Here is a 16,195-nt window from a genome sequence, read left to right on the forward strand (position 1 = left end):
GACGAGCCACTGAAGCAAGGTGCTGTTCCAACCCTAATCTGTACTTTAAAATCCAGTTTATTGTTAAAATAACCCAGATAGAACCAGCACAATTGTAGTACAGCATGTTGCAATTTTCCCGGTCCTGCTTCAACTGCACGCAATAGAAAAAAACTGGGAAAAGATAGAAGAACAATGAGCAGGACATGACTCCTCCTTGTTCATTCGTCTAGGTTTATGATTCTTGCTTAGGGTGCGATAGGTTCCTGGATGAGACTGCTTTGCATTTAAGTAGAGGAATGGATTGAATAATCTGGTTTAGAGTTATTGATTTGATGGAAAAGATGTCACGCGCGAGGCAAATTTATCACAATACTACTATCACTTCGTAGTGGCAAAATCAAGTCGCTTTCCAGCCGCTGCATTTATCAATGTCCGATCATCTTACTCTCTGATTGGTGTGATACGAACGTTTCATGAATCTCACGAAAGCTGTCGTAAAAGGATTTCTGCGCCATATCTACCCCAACTCTTTTTTTTGTTTCATGTTATGTCTCGCAAAAGTATATGCTTTTTTGGTTCTGTCCATGGTCTCTACATCAGAATAAAAAATACTTGATTATCCTGGAAGGGAACTCTGGAAAAAAACTTCTCCTTCACCAGAGTTGAACCAGCAACCAAGGATTTCAGCTTTATGCCTCTACAGTCCTTCGCTCTACCAACTGAGCTATTGAAGGGAGCTATGCATGTTCCGCGCACTTCCCATTCTTGTGAATGTGATAACACAGAGCCCCCCTGGAGGCTTTCAGTGATAGAGCGCATTTTCAGTCTCAATGCCCAGATGTATTACAAGATTTGAAGTGAACATTGTATTGTCCAGCGATGGTGGTATAGTGGTGAACATAGCTTCCTTCCAAGCAGTTGACCTGGGTTGATATCCCAGCCATCGCAGTAGTTTTTCTTTGAGTTAGTTACTTGCTTTTTTTTACAAGAAGTCAGCAGAAAGGTTACTTGCCCAACCTGGTTTGATATAATCTCTTTGAGCTGCATGATTATGGCCAAATGATAACGACAATATACTTTGATCAATATGGAGATCACAATTAATAATCACAATTATTTGTTGATTTTCTACTCCAAAGTGCTGGAAAGGATGGTTTCACCAATTGTTTAACCTCAGGTTAACAGGAACAATCTCAGCAAGGTGATTGATGAATGATTCTAGTACTTCACCAAGTTCAACCCGAATGATACAGCTGTAAGACATCACCTTGGTTGGCTTCCAGCTGTGTAATAAAGTAGATGACAGTGGGGGATTTGAACCACACGCCTCCAGAGAGACTGGAGCCTTAATCCAGCGCCTTAGACCACTCGGCCACACTACCTGCAAGCATCACTCTCCACACGTGACAAACACTGGCACCGTAACTACTGGTACGCTTGTTAATGTTATTGGAAAAAAAAACCTTTGCAAGGAAAAAGCCAATAGCTACATCCCCTGAAGATTTTCAGATTTTTTCGAGATAGACTTAGACTTCTTTATTAATCCTTTTGGGATGACTCCCACAAGGATATTGAAAATCACTGATAAAAGAAGAAACCTGGCTAACATGTAATGTTAATGTTGTATATGGCTTCAAAACCTGTAAATGCAACTGCGGTGGATGGAAATCAAACCTGGGCAAAATGATGCACTGCTAATGGTATAAATCATAGTCAATAAGTAACACACCTGTTGCCTTTCTAGTGGACAATACAACGTTCACTGCAAATCTTGTAACACAGACAAGAAACACATTGGTGGCTTCCAGTACCTATGAGATAACACAATATTTGTGAAGGCACATCTGCAATTTGGTAAGCCTTGAGGTGTCATTTGTTTGCTGCCACTCTTAAAGATCACCTTTCGTTGTCGGCAGGACTTGAACCTACGAGGGGAGACCCCAAGAGATTTCTAGTCCATCGCCTTAACCACTCGGCCACAACACCTGAAAAAGCAGCATTGATATGTTTGCTCAAATGTTCATAAACTTTAAACAAATTGCAAATCGTAGCTCCCTGTATCTGTGGATCCTCGTGGAGGAAGCTTGATTGATTGATATGCTCCCTTATTTGTACCATGACAGAGATCTAATATTTTTTCCAATTGGGTTGGGCAAGTAACCTTTCTGGTTACTTTGTGACAAATAAGCAAGTACCACACAACGAAAATTACTGCTATGCTCACCACTATACCACCATCGCTGGACAAAGCATTTGGTATACTTAAAGGTTGGCTTTTTCCTTTTTATTAAATTAAGGCATTAAGATCTTCTAAAAGATGATTTTAATTCCTCTTTTAAGTCAACTTCAGCATGGGTTCCTAAACGCATGCTTACCACTGTATGCATGTATACCTGCATGCATTTCAAAATGTAGGCCAAGTATGTACTTTAAAAAAAGAAACAGAGCCGTATTGACACAAAAAAAGAATTTTTCCAGCAGAAATCACCATTTTAAGGACACACAGTAGACCTACAATGAAATTGTAATTGCACTGCTTTGAAAATAGTAAGAACCTTCTTCATCACAAACCTGATGGTGCAGTACTTGATCCACATGGATCCACTTGCTGTCCCTCTGGCTGTTCCTCTCTCTGTCCCATTTAAGGTTTCTTCCTCCTCACTCTCTTCTTCATGCTCTTTACCCTCTTCTTCACCTTCCTCACCCTCTGGAATATCCCTCTTTGTGTCAGAGCCCTCACTTTCATCACATGCCCTCTCTCCAAACTCCCAAAACTCCTCTGGCTCTCCCTCTTCCTGCTCTTCAGTCCCTTGATTTGTTTCTCTCACTGCTGTTTTTCTCACTTTCTGTTTAATTGGGGCTCTATATCGCTTCCTCGTTTCATGGTAAATATTAGAAGAAGAAAAAACTTAGGGGTATGCATTACATTTCCCTCCCTACTCAACACGGACATGAAGCCTGTTGATTACTTTACACAAATGTAGCTATTTGTTATCGCAATGCAACACCAAAGAGGAATGAAATTACGTTTTAACATCACAACATTGTGTAGACCTAGCAAGGAATGTGACATTTGGATTTTTGCTTCTGCTTCGATGAGTTTGATAGATAGATAGATAGATAGATAGATAGATATTTATTGATCCAAAAAAAGGGAAATTATAGTGTTACAGCAGCGTACAACAGTCACACAGTACAGACTAAAATATAAATGAAATATACGTACAATATACATGAAAAAATAATAATAATACACAGTAAAAACTGAAGTGTTAATTTAACTCCTATAGAGTTGAAATTGACTCCGTTTCAGATAACATTTGGTCCCGCTCAAAATCAGTGTAAAATTAACTCTTTGGTCAGTGTTAAGTTTTTAGAGTTAATTCTACTCAATATTGTGTAAAAAATAACAATGAAATGTGTAAATGTATTTAACACTGTAGTTTAATTGCACTGTTAAGAGTAATATGATCACACTGTAGAGTTAATTTTTTATTACAATTTTTACTACAATTTTCCTTTAAAAATGACACTTTGAATGTAATATTTACTTTTCATTTCTCAGTGATTTAAAAAATTATAAATCATAAGATGCAGTGTTACTGAATATAGAACTATCAACTACAATCAAATGAAAACAAGCACAATCACAATAGATCACAGCGCTCACCATTTATTTTAACAAAAAAAGAAAGCATTTCGATGTCAGTGAAATTACATTGCAAACCCATTGCCTTGTCTCTGACAGAAACATATCTTCATCATAAAATGTTTACCAGAGAAAGCAATATGGCACGATGAGGAGAGTTGTGTCATTCCCTCCATATGACATTTGTATGTCAAAAGGCCTAGGGTAATGCAGGTTGTCGACATGAAAAAAAACATAATCCTGCTTTGATTTGATCACCTCATAAGCATGGAAATGTTCTTGAAAAGTTACTGTAACTAAAGGCACTGTGAGTAGCAACAGTTTTTCAAACATTATCAGAACTGACTCAATCTGATAAAACACGGGCACTTCAGATTCAACTTTCCCACAGATAACCAAGTTTGGTCGATAAACAAACCCATTATGTTTAGCCCAATTAACCTTCATAACCTGAATGCTGATGGGCACTTGCATTGCCATAGCAATTCCAGAACCTCCTTTTACCATATTTAAAGACACCATTTTTCCTGGACCAATGTCAAACCGACTAAAAGTTGTTGAATTTCGCCAACTATATGCCATATGAATCTGATGCTTTTTTGCAAGCGTTTTGGTAATATTTTTAAACGATTTAAGCTGTTTTTTGAAAAAATTATGCTTGCCTTCATACCTCATACACCAACTATGAAGGACAGGCCCAATTTTTTGGATGCAGCGGGGATAGTGGACAAGAAAATGATGCTTTGGTAAAAGGTTTTTCTGAGGATACAACTTTTTAAACAGTGTGTGGTGATCCACAATTAAATGTTTTAAATATACACATAAACCTTGAGATAACATAGGCGAGAATATGATGTTTATTATTTGAAGAAGTAAAAGAAGCAGGCTCCAGTGTTGGTCAGTAGAAGTAAACAAATCTCCAAAGATAAGAGGAACATTCTAAGTAAGCACCAGGACTGAACTGCATTCAGTCCCAGATCATTAGATCCTTCACTTAAATTAACAGCTACAGGTCTGTTGTTTCTCTCCATGAAACCATAATCAAAACTTTGTATTCTTGAATGTATTTCTGCTGATGTAACATGCTTTTCCTTCAAATACAGAAATAATAACTTCAATTCGTACTGGCCCACCCCTTCTAACACATCATGCATCACATCAACTGAGAAGTTCTCTGTTGTGTGAAAATACTCCAATGAATTTAATATGCATGAACTTTTCACACCAAAAACGTAGGGAAGGGATGGATTACAAGCCATTTCTTGACAGTGAGCAGTGTGTACATCTTTGGTGCGCAAAACTATTTTGGAAGAGTCTTCAGAGAATTCTGTCTGAAAGTCCTCCTTTTCCGCTAAACAGAACCTGCAACAGTACCTTGCACTGAAAGACTCCACTAGACCAAACAAACATGCAATCCCAAATTATCACCAGTAACCTGCACTACAGTGCCACGAACAAAACCATTGTATAATGGAATCTCAATACCATCACTCTCTAACACTTTAATATCTCGAACAATGGGAGCAAAAATTTCACTAAAACCATAACGTTTACATCTTGAGCATGAAATAAGGCGCACAGGTGTATGTTAGCTAAAAAAGAATTCCATTTTGGAGAGAAGTTTCTTAAAGTAAAATATACTCCACCTAATTTATGAATACCTCGCTTTGGACCCAGAGGGTTGGCGACCTCAAAGTCATCATAGAACATCTGGATCTGTATTGTCTGCTTCTCAGTTGAGAACAGGGGGTGACTTTTAAAAAAAGATCCATCACAAATATCTCTCAGTCTAGAGTCGCTGGTTGCTGAGCTTTGCAACATTTCTGCAACATACGGACTTTTAATATTGACTGCAGTGTAGATAAAATTGGAATATACATGAATTTATCTTGAACTACTAACTGATCATATGTTCCAGTCTTTTTATTTCGTCTTGTGTCAAATCTTGAACCAATCACACATTCAATTGGTTCAACCATTTCCCACTTGTCAGTCATAAATTTTGATCGTTTGTATTCCGAATTTAGAATTGTGAAAGGATTCTCTAACCCCTCAAAACACGCCTCAACTTTCTTGCACATTTCCGTTTCTCTTTCATTACTAATACATGCTTTATCACTGTCTCTTTAGCATGCTGATGGATATCTTGAACAATCTCTTCCATGGAAGTCACTACAGAATTCAGTGTACTTTGAGCAACACCTGCTACCTTTAGATCAGAAATTACAGCTGAACAACTATTTACAATGTATGGCGAAGATAACTGTGACTCGGCCTCTAACTCTTCAGTCGACTCTTCAACATGAAAACATTACTTGTATTGATGGTGCTTTGAGGATATGAAAGATCAGATTCCACAGAATCAACTAAACTGCTTCCATGGCACTTATTAAGATGCTTTCTTAAACCTGAAAAACTACTAAAGAACGTGAGCATCCTTCTTGACCACACTTCAAAAAAAGAGTCCTGCCTGTACATAGTCCATGAATTACCTTAAAGTGCTTAACAAGGTTGTTTGGACTTCCATGGTCACTTTTGCAAAGAAAACACTTCATAGTTTTATCTCAACTAACGCACCATTCTTGCTCGCAACTCCGCAACTCTAGGGGTCTCCTTTGTTCCCCCCATGTCGATGTTATAGATGGTTGTTTGCACAAAAGTGAAAAAGCTGCTCAGGGAAGAACTGTATGACGTACCAAAGACGTAATGGGCTTTGAAGAGTTCGTCAAAAGCGCCAACTGAACCTTTTGCCTTGCATGGAAGTGCATTCTTGTCAACCACAATGAAGAAGGAGTGAATGGTGCTTTGTGTGGATCCCTGGGCGAGAAGGTAGGGCTGACTGCTTTGGGTGATGCTGCTGCACACTGGTTCCAACCTACAACAAAACACATTTAACAGAATTGTTTTAGTGACTAATTTCTGACAATAGATCAGATCACCTCAAACTGTGCACAAGATTGAAGTGATGGAAGATATATTTTAAACAACTCTTAAAGGATTAGTTCACTTTGAAAACATTTTTTGCTGATAATTTACTCACCCCCATGTCATCCAAGATGTCCATGTCTTTCTTTCTTCATTTAAAAAGAAATTAAGGTTTGAGGAAAACATTACCGGATTTTTCTCCATATAATGGACTTCAATGGGGACCAATGGTTTGAGGGTTTTGAAAACGACCGTTTGTTTTGCTAGATAAGAACTTTATTTCTCTGCTGAGATCATGTCGAGACTTTGAAGCTACATTGAGACAGACTTGAACCCTCAAACCATTGGTCCCCATTGAAGTCCAGTATATGGAGAAAAATCCTGTAATGTTTTCCTCAAACCTTTTTGACTGAAGAAAGAAAGACATGAACATCTTGGATGACATGCGGGTTAGTAAATTATCAGCCAAAATGTTTTTAGAATTGAACTTATCATTTAAGCATACCTTTTGAAATCTGATGAGCTGATCTACAGCTTGATATGCAGACAGCTTTCCCGGCCTCTTTCTACCTTGTGCAGATGGTGGAAGCAAATGTAGCAGCAGCAAGATGGCAGACATGTCACTGTCCCAGCCTACAAATAAGTGAATAAAAACTGGTTAACATTATATCATAGTATAGCATTCAAATTGACAACTAGCACCAATATGGAAATGTACACTTTCTACACACTACTAACCCACAATAAAAGTAAAACAGTTCCATTCATACCATTCTCAACTTCAGCAGCTGACTCAGCATTGCGCATCAAATCCAAGAGTTCTGTGGTGGGTACAAGTCCATGGCTTTCCTTTATTACTTTTGCTTTGAAAGTGGTTGGCCACTTCTCCAAAAATTTGTTGGCCGTGGCCTCACCAAACAGAAGTCTGAAATCTTGTTCTATCTGCAATGTAACACACATAGACAGAAGTGATGAGTGATACATAATGCTACATTGGATATTTTGGTGATGCAATGAATTATTAAGATGTCATACCAGTCCTGGTGTGTCCAGAAATCGTGGGAAGACCAAGAAGACATCTGATGATTTGGCTTCATCGTTGACCATTGCTTGCCGATATATGAAGGTCATTTTCATCTTCTCACGGACAGTCTTTTCATCAGAAGAGTGTTTTAAAACAGCAATAGCTGCTTCCACATCCTCATCAGACAGCTCTCTGTCATTGGCGAAGGGCTGACGACCACGGCCTGGCCCACCAACTTAAGAGAAAATACAATGTTAAGAACTAATTTCTGTACAATTCACAGGTTATAATCACATGTCACTGATCAGTAAACATACCTTTAGGAGATTTACTGACTGAGGCACCTCTTTCCTCTGCTGATTTTCTCTGTATGGTCTTCAATCGCCATGCAAGGTATCCCGAACCACTCTCCGGATCGTAGTAATGTTCCTATGCAATTATAATAATTTATAAAGGAGTACTATTAACATTTCAAACAGTTAATATGTGCATAATGTTGCACTAACCCATTTACTTACATATCCATGTTGTGAGTATGGGTCTTCTAGATAGGGAAACAAGGTTACTATCCCCTGTGCATACATCACTCTAACACTTTTGGGGGGGGATGTCCTAGCAAATGAATTCAAAGTTAACATCATACTCAATTGACATTGCACAACACAATTTACATAATTAATAACTGTAAAATAATAACAATGTTTCTTTATAGCCCCTTAATGCTTACCCATGTGTTTCTGTCATCTCAGCAGCAAGTATGTTAATCATCTGTCTTCTGGTGGCATCTGTCAGAGATTTGGTTTTTCCATACTCTTGCATAATGCGCTCACCACCAGGTTTTGATGTTAGGATTTTTTCAATCAACTATAGGTGGAATAAAATGTGCTTTCCGTTATTGTGAAACCATATCTCTTCCTGCTTCTGGCGAGAGCAGTCGTGTTTTTCCTCCTCTCCCCTCTTATCTCAGCTTGGCTTCTTCCCAGTCTGTCTGGATTGTCTTGTGATACTTTTTATTTTCTCTTTGTCCCCTGCCTGCTGTTTTCCTGGAAATATTCAACATGGAATTGATTAACTGGTCACTCAGCGCTATTGACAAGATTTTTTCATCTAAACATGCTTCTCCGGAGAGCCGCATTGTCCCAGCGGGACGTTCCCTGCAGGCTACACTCGCGATTCCTATTCACGGGATTGGCAGGTGGTCTGCCTGGATGTCCTGACTGTGGAGGATGTCGAAGATATTGGATAATTGGAATTCTGTTGGTGGGGCTCCTGATCATCGGCCTTGGGGTCTCGCTGACCTATTGGAAAATTGGTAAGACAGCCGCCAGCAAATTCACCCACAAGCTGTCTGGGGAACTTAAAGAGTGCCTACACGGAGTGGTTGAGGGGATGAAGTTTTACATCTAAGGCTAACCAGTCCGGTGAACTGTCTCGTAACATCTCAGACCGGACCGTGGAAGCGCAGAAGGGGATTGATAACATCAGGGCCCAGTCGGTGGAGTTGCTTCGTGTAACCACCGGACTGGCAGAGAAGGTAGATGGACTGCAAAAATCACTACGTGATATGGATGCTCGTATGACGCTGAGGTCGGTGACAACTGATTGATGGACATTGATTCGTACAAATTCCACCGAGTCACCCTAAATTTGGATTGAAATTGATCAACTGTTTCCCCCCGCCCCCTTCTCTGCCCGAAGCGGGAAACAACTTGCAGCTGACATTCTATCCTTTCCCTTGCACTGGCTTATCTCTCCAAGGTCACGCAGATGGACTGAACTTTTACCAACACAGACAGTCTGATGCGCTACATTTACACACACAACTCATTCTCACACACACACCATACACCACCCCCCGAACCAGCCCCCGATCCGTCTGACTGCCTCGTTTCTTTCTTTCTTGTGTTTCCACCTCACGTCCATGGTCAAGGCCGGGCTGAACTGGGCTGTTTTGCACAGTGCAGTCAGTCTGTCTCACATTTCACATACATACGCACACACACTCATAGTCAAGGCCGGACTGACTGAGCTGTTTTTCAACAACCCACACAGTTTGTGTCTCCTACGCACTCACATCCACAGACACCATACACCAATTATTCCTTCATGTATGTAGTCTTGTGCATTATGTTATGTCTTGTATTATCCTGCTGTCTGCATATATCCTTTTCAGAGTGCATGTGGCGGCGCTTTCACTAGCTGCGGCTCGGAGGCTCTCTAAACTCTCTAAACTGTATTTCGTTGCATTGTACCTGTACATGTGTGATGACAATAAAGTTGAATCTAATCTAATCTAATCTAATATGTAATGTTGAAAAAATTACTTATCTAGAACACTTCCCATGGTGAAACAACATTCAGATAGGACTTAACAGCAATTTCCACCACTTACCAATTTTGCCTCGTAGTTTATGTGGCATGGCCTTTTAGGCTGGCTTCCTTCGTCAGCGGCTACTTCTTCAACAGGGTCACCCATCATTAAATTAAGGATGATGGTGTCATTAGATGTACCCGAGCATGATGATGATTGACAGGCACCTGTTCATTATGAAATATGTACAAAATATAAAACATTACAAGAATCAGTTATTTTTAAGACAATAAATATTCTCATTCCGGCCTTTAAACTAAACAAAAAATTTGTGAATTGTCTGAATAAATACCAAGTCCTCCATTACCCAGCATGATTCTGAAAGTTCCAGGTGACTCCTTCACTATTTCTTCAAAAACCTCTGTGTCAACTTCTGTGTCTGACTGGTCATAAACCTTAATGTCTGGCTGCCTGCTTTCTGGTATGTTGAATTTTAGACACGCTGTTTAAAAAGTTTAATAAGAAAAAACATTACTTTGTCACAAGAATCAATGGTCATATTTAATTTTGTATTCAAAAAAAGATGAAAGACCTGCACCGGAGTTTGAACAGCAATGATTATTGACCTAACTAGATATCATAGCATAATAGGTTAATGCTGTATTATTTTGTTATTGGGTGATGTATATTGCTTTAACCTAATGTACCCACCTTCTTTCAAGAAAGCATCGAATGTCAGCTCAGACAGCTTGACGTATTTCTGCTCTTCCCGAATTGAACACGCAACAGCATTTTGCCCCTGTTAACATAGAAAATATATTCAAAATCATAATTTAGGGCTAGTTCAAATAAAAGTTACCTATCATTTCTCTCAGTACTGGCAATGCACTAGATGTTACACGGTTACAAAGGGCGGCTGAAGAAGACAAAGTTGTGCTGGTTGAATAACGTTTGGCTATTTTCTGCAGCAAATATAGGTTTAGGCTAGTTAAATTTTAGAGGCACGTACGTTGTCTCATTAGCTAACGTTACCAAATAGCTGTGCCAAAGTTAGATATTTTAGTTCGAACAGTAACCTTAACCCGTTAAAATAGCCATGTTAAACAAACACGTACATGCAATCAGTGATCTAATTATCGTTTATATAAGACCAACATTAACTATCAGAAGCATGCAATTGCTAACATTGCCAGTAACGTTATAACGTTATAAACAGATTAACGTTGCCTGGGAAGCTAGAAAATACATTAGCTATGAAAAGCTGTTAACTGTATTAAATATTTTGTTGTTATAGCGACCGAGCTAACGTTATTTTACGCATAAATCGTTCATAAGTGAAAATATTGCAACACCACGTGATATTGAAATGTTGAAATCAACGACATGGATTGCTAGCTGGTTAACGTTAAGGTTACGTTAATACCCTTGACTCATATCAGCAAAACTTTAAAATTATGTAACTTAACGTTAAAAAATATCGTTTTGGTGTTAAAAACACAGGGATGTTACTTACCAAGTTGGTATAACGCTCATTCGCAGTCTTCCTCCACCGACATGTGCCAAACTTCAGCACAGCAGAATGGCGGATATTCATCACTGCGCGTAGAGTTGAAAATGCTACGTTTCTGCAGATTTTTACACTCACTTTTAACTCCACTGATAGAGCAACTTTACTCTTCAAAATGTTGAAAATACTCTATCTGGGTTAAAATATGTTTACTCTGAAATATTAACACCCCATTTTTTACTGTGTAGTCTCTTGACTTTGTAATGCCTTATGTCTACTGTAAAAATGTAAATTGAGTTGAGCCATAATTCATTTTTATTTCTACCTTTGCTTTCCTACTGTGACATGTCAAAATGTCAAAAGTTGGATTGTTTGAAAGCCCATCTCTACACATCCATGTTCCACTCCCACAGGTGGTTTAACACGTGCTAGTTGTCCCTTAAATTACCAGTTTATTTTGTAATTTATTGGTGTTTTTCTGTATTTAAAAAATACAGAAAAAATCTGTAATGTTAAAAGGAAAATGTATGTAAAATTACAGATTTTTTTACAATGTGTCAAGTCCTGACCATTCCCTGACCGGGAATTGAACCCGGGCCGCGGCGGTGAGAGCGCCGAATCCTAGCCACTAGACCATCAGGGATTACACATCATCAAACCTATTTTTGTAGATGTGAGTTTCCTTTTCACTTACTGCAATGACTCATATTGTTTAGGTGAGGAATGGCGCCTGGCTAGAGCTTCAGAAGGCAGGACATGACAGATTACACATCTGTCACATAGTCAGTTTGTATTCTTAAATACCAAGTCTCTTGCTGTTCCTTGACTAGTTGGCCCCCCCAGCTTTGCATCGCTCCAGGTATGTAGAAAAAAATTCTCTTATGCACCTTTGCATTGCGCTAAAATGTCAAAATTTGAACCTGAATCCAAATAACATTCCTCAACATTCACATACATTGGTTTTCAGTTAAAAATGTGGGTCAGGGGTTTAGTTACTGTTTGAAAAAATGAAAAGAATAGTTATTGAGATAGAGGCAGATGAAGTGTTTATGACCCATCAATGATGACAAAAGTATACATCCGCTGTTGGGGATCTGATTTAAAGGAAATGGTACTCTTTAAAAATGTCGGGGTTCTATCTTTAAACTAATGAGGAAGAATTTGACAAATCTAAATCAACCAAAACTAGTCCAGGAGCTTTCTCTTTTAAATGTAACACCTGTATCTGTCAAGGCCTGACCATTCCCTGACCGGGAATTGAACCCGGGCCACGGCGGTGAGAGCGCCGAATCCTAGCCACTAGACCATCAGGGAGTCACATCTCTCAGAGTTATTTTTGTAGATGTGAGTTTCCTTTGTGTTAATTTAGCATCTTTCTCATCTTTTCTCTCATTTCCTCTTTTTTTCCTCCTTTTTCCTCTTCCTTTTCTTCTTTTTCCTTCGTCCCTCTCTCTTCCCCTTTTCCTCTTCTCCACCCCCCTATGAGACTGTTGATCCCAGCTTTGGCACAATGGATAAAGAGTCTGACTTTGGACTCTAGGTTCGACTCCTGGCTAGCTCGTACTGTCTTTAGCGACTAAATCTCTTGTTCGTCATTTCCAACTTTACCCCCCAGTACAAATTCTACAAAGAAATGTATATCTATAAAGAGCCAAATGATGAGTAATTAAAGTAATCTAAGCCTCTTGGTGTCAGTCAACTACAGCAATAATAAGGCTCTTGCTGTTGTTTTTCTGTTTTTGCTTGCTAATCATCTTTCCTTGAAAAAAAATCTTTTCCCTGAAGGACAGAATCAGCAGTGCTAGATAAACCATCCATGAATTTTCATTTGTTAGTCAACAATCTGTGAAAGCAGATACAAAGATACATTTCCTTGATGTGACTCCCTGATGGTCAAGTGGCTAGGATTCGGCGCTCTCACCGCCGTGCCCCGGGTTCAATTCCCGGTCAGGGAATTTACTTGAAGTATTCAGGTGTAACATTTGAAAGAATTTTTGGTTCATTTAGATTTGTCAAATTCTTCCTCATTAGTTTATTGCTAGAACCCCAACACTTTTAAAAGAGTACCATTTCCTTTAAATCAGACCCCCGACAGCGGATGTCCTTTTGTCATCATTGATGGGTCATAAACACTTCATCTGCCTCTATCTCAATAACAATTCTTTTCATTTTTTCAAACAGTAACTTGTAATGGAAATTTACATTTAACCAATGATTTTCATATTTATTATTCATGATAAGATCTCCAATGCCTCTCAGAGTATATGACTTCTGTATCTTTCCTCTGTGTCTTCTCCTTGTAGGAGACAACTGAATTTGTTATGTCTTTGCATTTTCCCACCAAGGAGGGCTCGCTGATTCCACTCGGAAATCAAAACAACAAGGAAGCAATTTCAAACAGCGGGGGTGAGTTAAAGTTTCAATTCTGTTGGATAAATTATTTAAATTGGACATTGAGATGGTTTGTGAGACAAATATTGACTGTGATTTAACTGAGGGATTCGGGGAAAGTTATATTTTGTTTTGTAAAACTTTGGGTTGCGTACAAAACAGGAGAAAGGAGGAGCTAGTTTTTTTCCAATTCTTCTGTTCACACTTGGCACTATTTCACATCTTCTGTCTGTAGTTCAATATTCTGTCAGGACTTAATTCTGTCTCCCCCCCCTCTTCTTTTTTTCTTGTTCTGTCTTGGCAAGAAGTATTATGCTTTTGGGTCGTCTGTCCATCTCTACATCATAATCAGAAACACTTTATTGATCTGTGAAGGGAAACTCTTGAAAAGAGTGCTCCTTCGAGCCAGATTTGAACCAGCGACCTAAGGATTTCAGCTTTATGCTTCTACAGTCCTCCGCTCTACCAACTGAGCTATCGAAGGACTACAATGTAGATGAACACACTTCCCACTCTTGTTAATGTGAAAACACAGGACCCCCTGGAGGGCATTTCTGACTCATCAGGGGCTGTAGCTCAGTGATAGAGCGCACTTCACAGTCTTGGTGCCACAGTAAATACATGTAGATATATTAAGGTTTACTACATATTCGCTGTCACTCAAATCCATGACAAAGCATCTGTGACTGAATCCAGTTTAAAATCTCTATGTGTCAAAAATTAACATGTCTAACAGGATTTTAAACATTGACAGTAAAACATGAATGGTGCATTTCCCCACGAACATGCAAAAAATCAGTTTTCATCAGTTTCTGTGTGCACTGCTGCGTTGCTAAATGAAGGCGATAAATGAAGGAGATAAATAAAGGCGATAAATGAAGGAGATAAATAAAGGAGACTTCCCCACAATCGTGACAATTCCTCATTTGCCCTCTCACATCTGGCAGTTGGTAATTATTCGGCTGCTGGCGTTTCCTCCTCTTCCTCATCCCAGTCAGTCTCCGTGGTTTTAGTGCCAGGCTGAGACTTAACTCCCCAGTGGGACGTCATCGCCGAATTGACTTAATAAACCCGCGAACACCAAAATGACCAAAAACTAACTTTTAAAACTATTTGGAGACATTTTTAAAAATGTTATGCATATCTTGAGTGCTTTTTGTACCCAATAATCAACAGTGGTGGTTAACTTGCAACATGGGCTTTAAGTCCAGTACTTGAGTGATTGTCCTCAGTCCCAATCCACCTCTGATTCATTAAGTGAACGGGGAGCTGTTGTTCCCCTCCTGGCCTCCAGGCGGCGACCTTCTTTCATTTTGAACTTTATTCTGAAAAACCCTGACTTGGAGGAAACCGGAAGTCTTGTTGCTTCACTGTGATCTCGGGCTGGCTGCAGGATAGCTGTGTTCTTTGTTATTAGTGAGTTTTAAGAAGACAGAGCTCCAGGTGAACCCGCACACACTCAGGTTAACACTTTGATAACTGCCCTTTACACGCCAGTGTGTTGTAGCTTTTGTGTGTGTTGTAGCGTTTGTGTGTGTGTTGTAGCGTTTGTGTGTGTGTAGCGTTTGTGCGTGTGTTGTAGCGTTTGTGTGTGTGTTGTAGCATTTGTGTGTATTGTAACTTTTGTGTGTGTGTTGCAGCTTTTGTGTGTATTGTAACTTGTGTCTGCGTGTTGTAGCTTTTGTGTGTGTGTGTTGTAGCTTTTGTGTGTGTGTTGTAGCTTTTGTGTGTGTGTTGTAGCTTTTGTGTGGGTGGTAGCGTTTGTGTGTGTGTTTTAGCGTTTGTGTGTGTGTGTGTTGTAGCTTTTGTGTGGGTGTTGTAGCTTGTGTGGGTGTTGTAGCATTTGTGTGTGTGATGCAAGGCAAGGCAGTAATGTAGAGCTTTTGTGTGTGTGTTGTAGCTTTTGTGTGTGTGTTGAGCAGGGGGAGGAGGGGCTGGTGGGCTTGTTGTAATATTGATGTTGAGGGTCGTTGAAGGTGGCAGGCTGGGGGGGAGTAGGTTAGGGGAGGTGTGAAAGAGGGGGCTGGGGGGTTGAAGAGGGCGAGGAGGCAGAGTCCAATCTGTTAAAACCAGATTCAGCTAATCTGCCCAGTCCTGGTCTCCGCTGGCTTGGTCCCCCCCCCCCCCCCTCCCTTCCCCCCCCTCTGCTGTGGCCTGAGATGTTCTGTAGCCCTCTCCAGACGTCCCTGGTCTTGTTCTGTTCCAGACTCTTTTCTAATTTCCTCCCATAGATGACCTTCCCCCTCCTGATCTTGAGCCGGAGTTCCTTCTGGACTCTGTGCAGCTCCTCTCTGTCCCCTGATGCAAAGACCCTCTTCTTCTCATTCAGCAGGCCTTAATCTCAGAGGTCCCCCAGGGTTTGTTGTTGGGAAAACACTGGACCAACTTGGAGGGCCCGTGTTCTCC

General features: G+C 39.8%; 1 protein-coding gene and 3 non-coding genes across 4 annotated transcripts; all 4 read right to left on the minus strand.

Moving 5' to 3' along the window:
* Window positions 1–6,327: 6,327 nt before the first annotated feature.
* Window positions 6,328–8,526, minus strand: LOC116681446 (uncharacterized; the record flags this gene model as incomplete). Its single annotated transcript, XM_032509622.1, has 6 exons — window positions 8,308–8,526; window positions 8,099–8,192; window positions 7,898–8,009; window positions 7,592–7,815; window positions 7,327–7,498; window positions 6,328–6,506 (listed from the first exon to the last, which is right to left on the minus strand). Coding segments are annotated over exons 1-6 (873 nt in total), but the record flags the coding sequence as incomplete, so codon positions are not given.
* A 3,443-nt stretch (window positions 8,527–11,969) lies between these two features.
* Window positions 11,970–12,041, minus strand: trnae-cuc (transfer RNA glutamic acid (anticodon CUC)). Its single transcript has one exon. It is a non-coding gene; the product is annotated as a tRNA-Glu (tRNA).
* Window positions 12,042–12,640: 599 nt separating this feature from the next.
* trnae-cuc (transfer RNA glutamic acid (anticodon CUC)) lies at window positions 12,641–12,712 on the minus strand. Its single transcript has one exon. It is a non-coding gene; the product is annotated as a tRNA-Glu (tRNA).
* Window positions 12,713–14,185: 1,473 nt separating this feature from the next.
* On the minus strand, window positions 14,186–14,273 carry trnay-gua (transfer RNA tyrosine (anticodon GUA)). The gene is given in 2 exon segments: window positions 14,186–14,221; window positions 14,237–14,273. It is a non-coding gene; the product is annotated as a tRNA-Tyr (tRNA).
* Between the last annotated feature and the right edge of the window lie 1,922 nt (window positions 14,274–16,195).

This window comes from Etheostoma spectabile, unplaced genomic scaffold (genome assembly GCF_008692095.1).
Source record: "Etheostoma spectabile isolate EspeVRDwgs_2016 unplaced genomic scaffold, UIUC_Espe_1.0 scaffold00018626, whole genome shotgun sequence".
Lineage (NCBI taxonomy): Eukaryota > Metazoa > Chordata > Actinopteri > Perciformes > Percidae > Etheostoma > Etheostoma spectabile.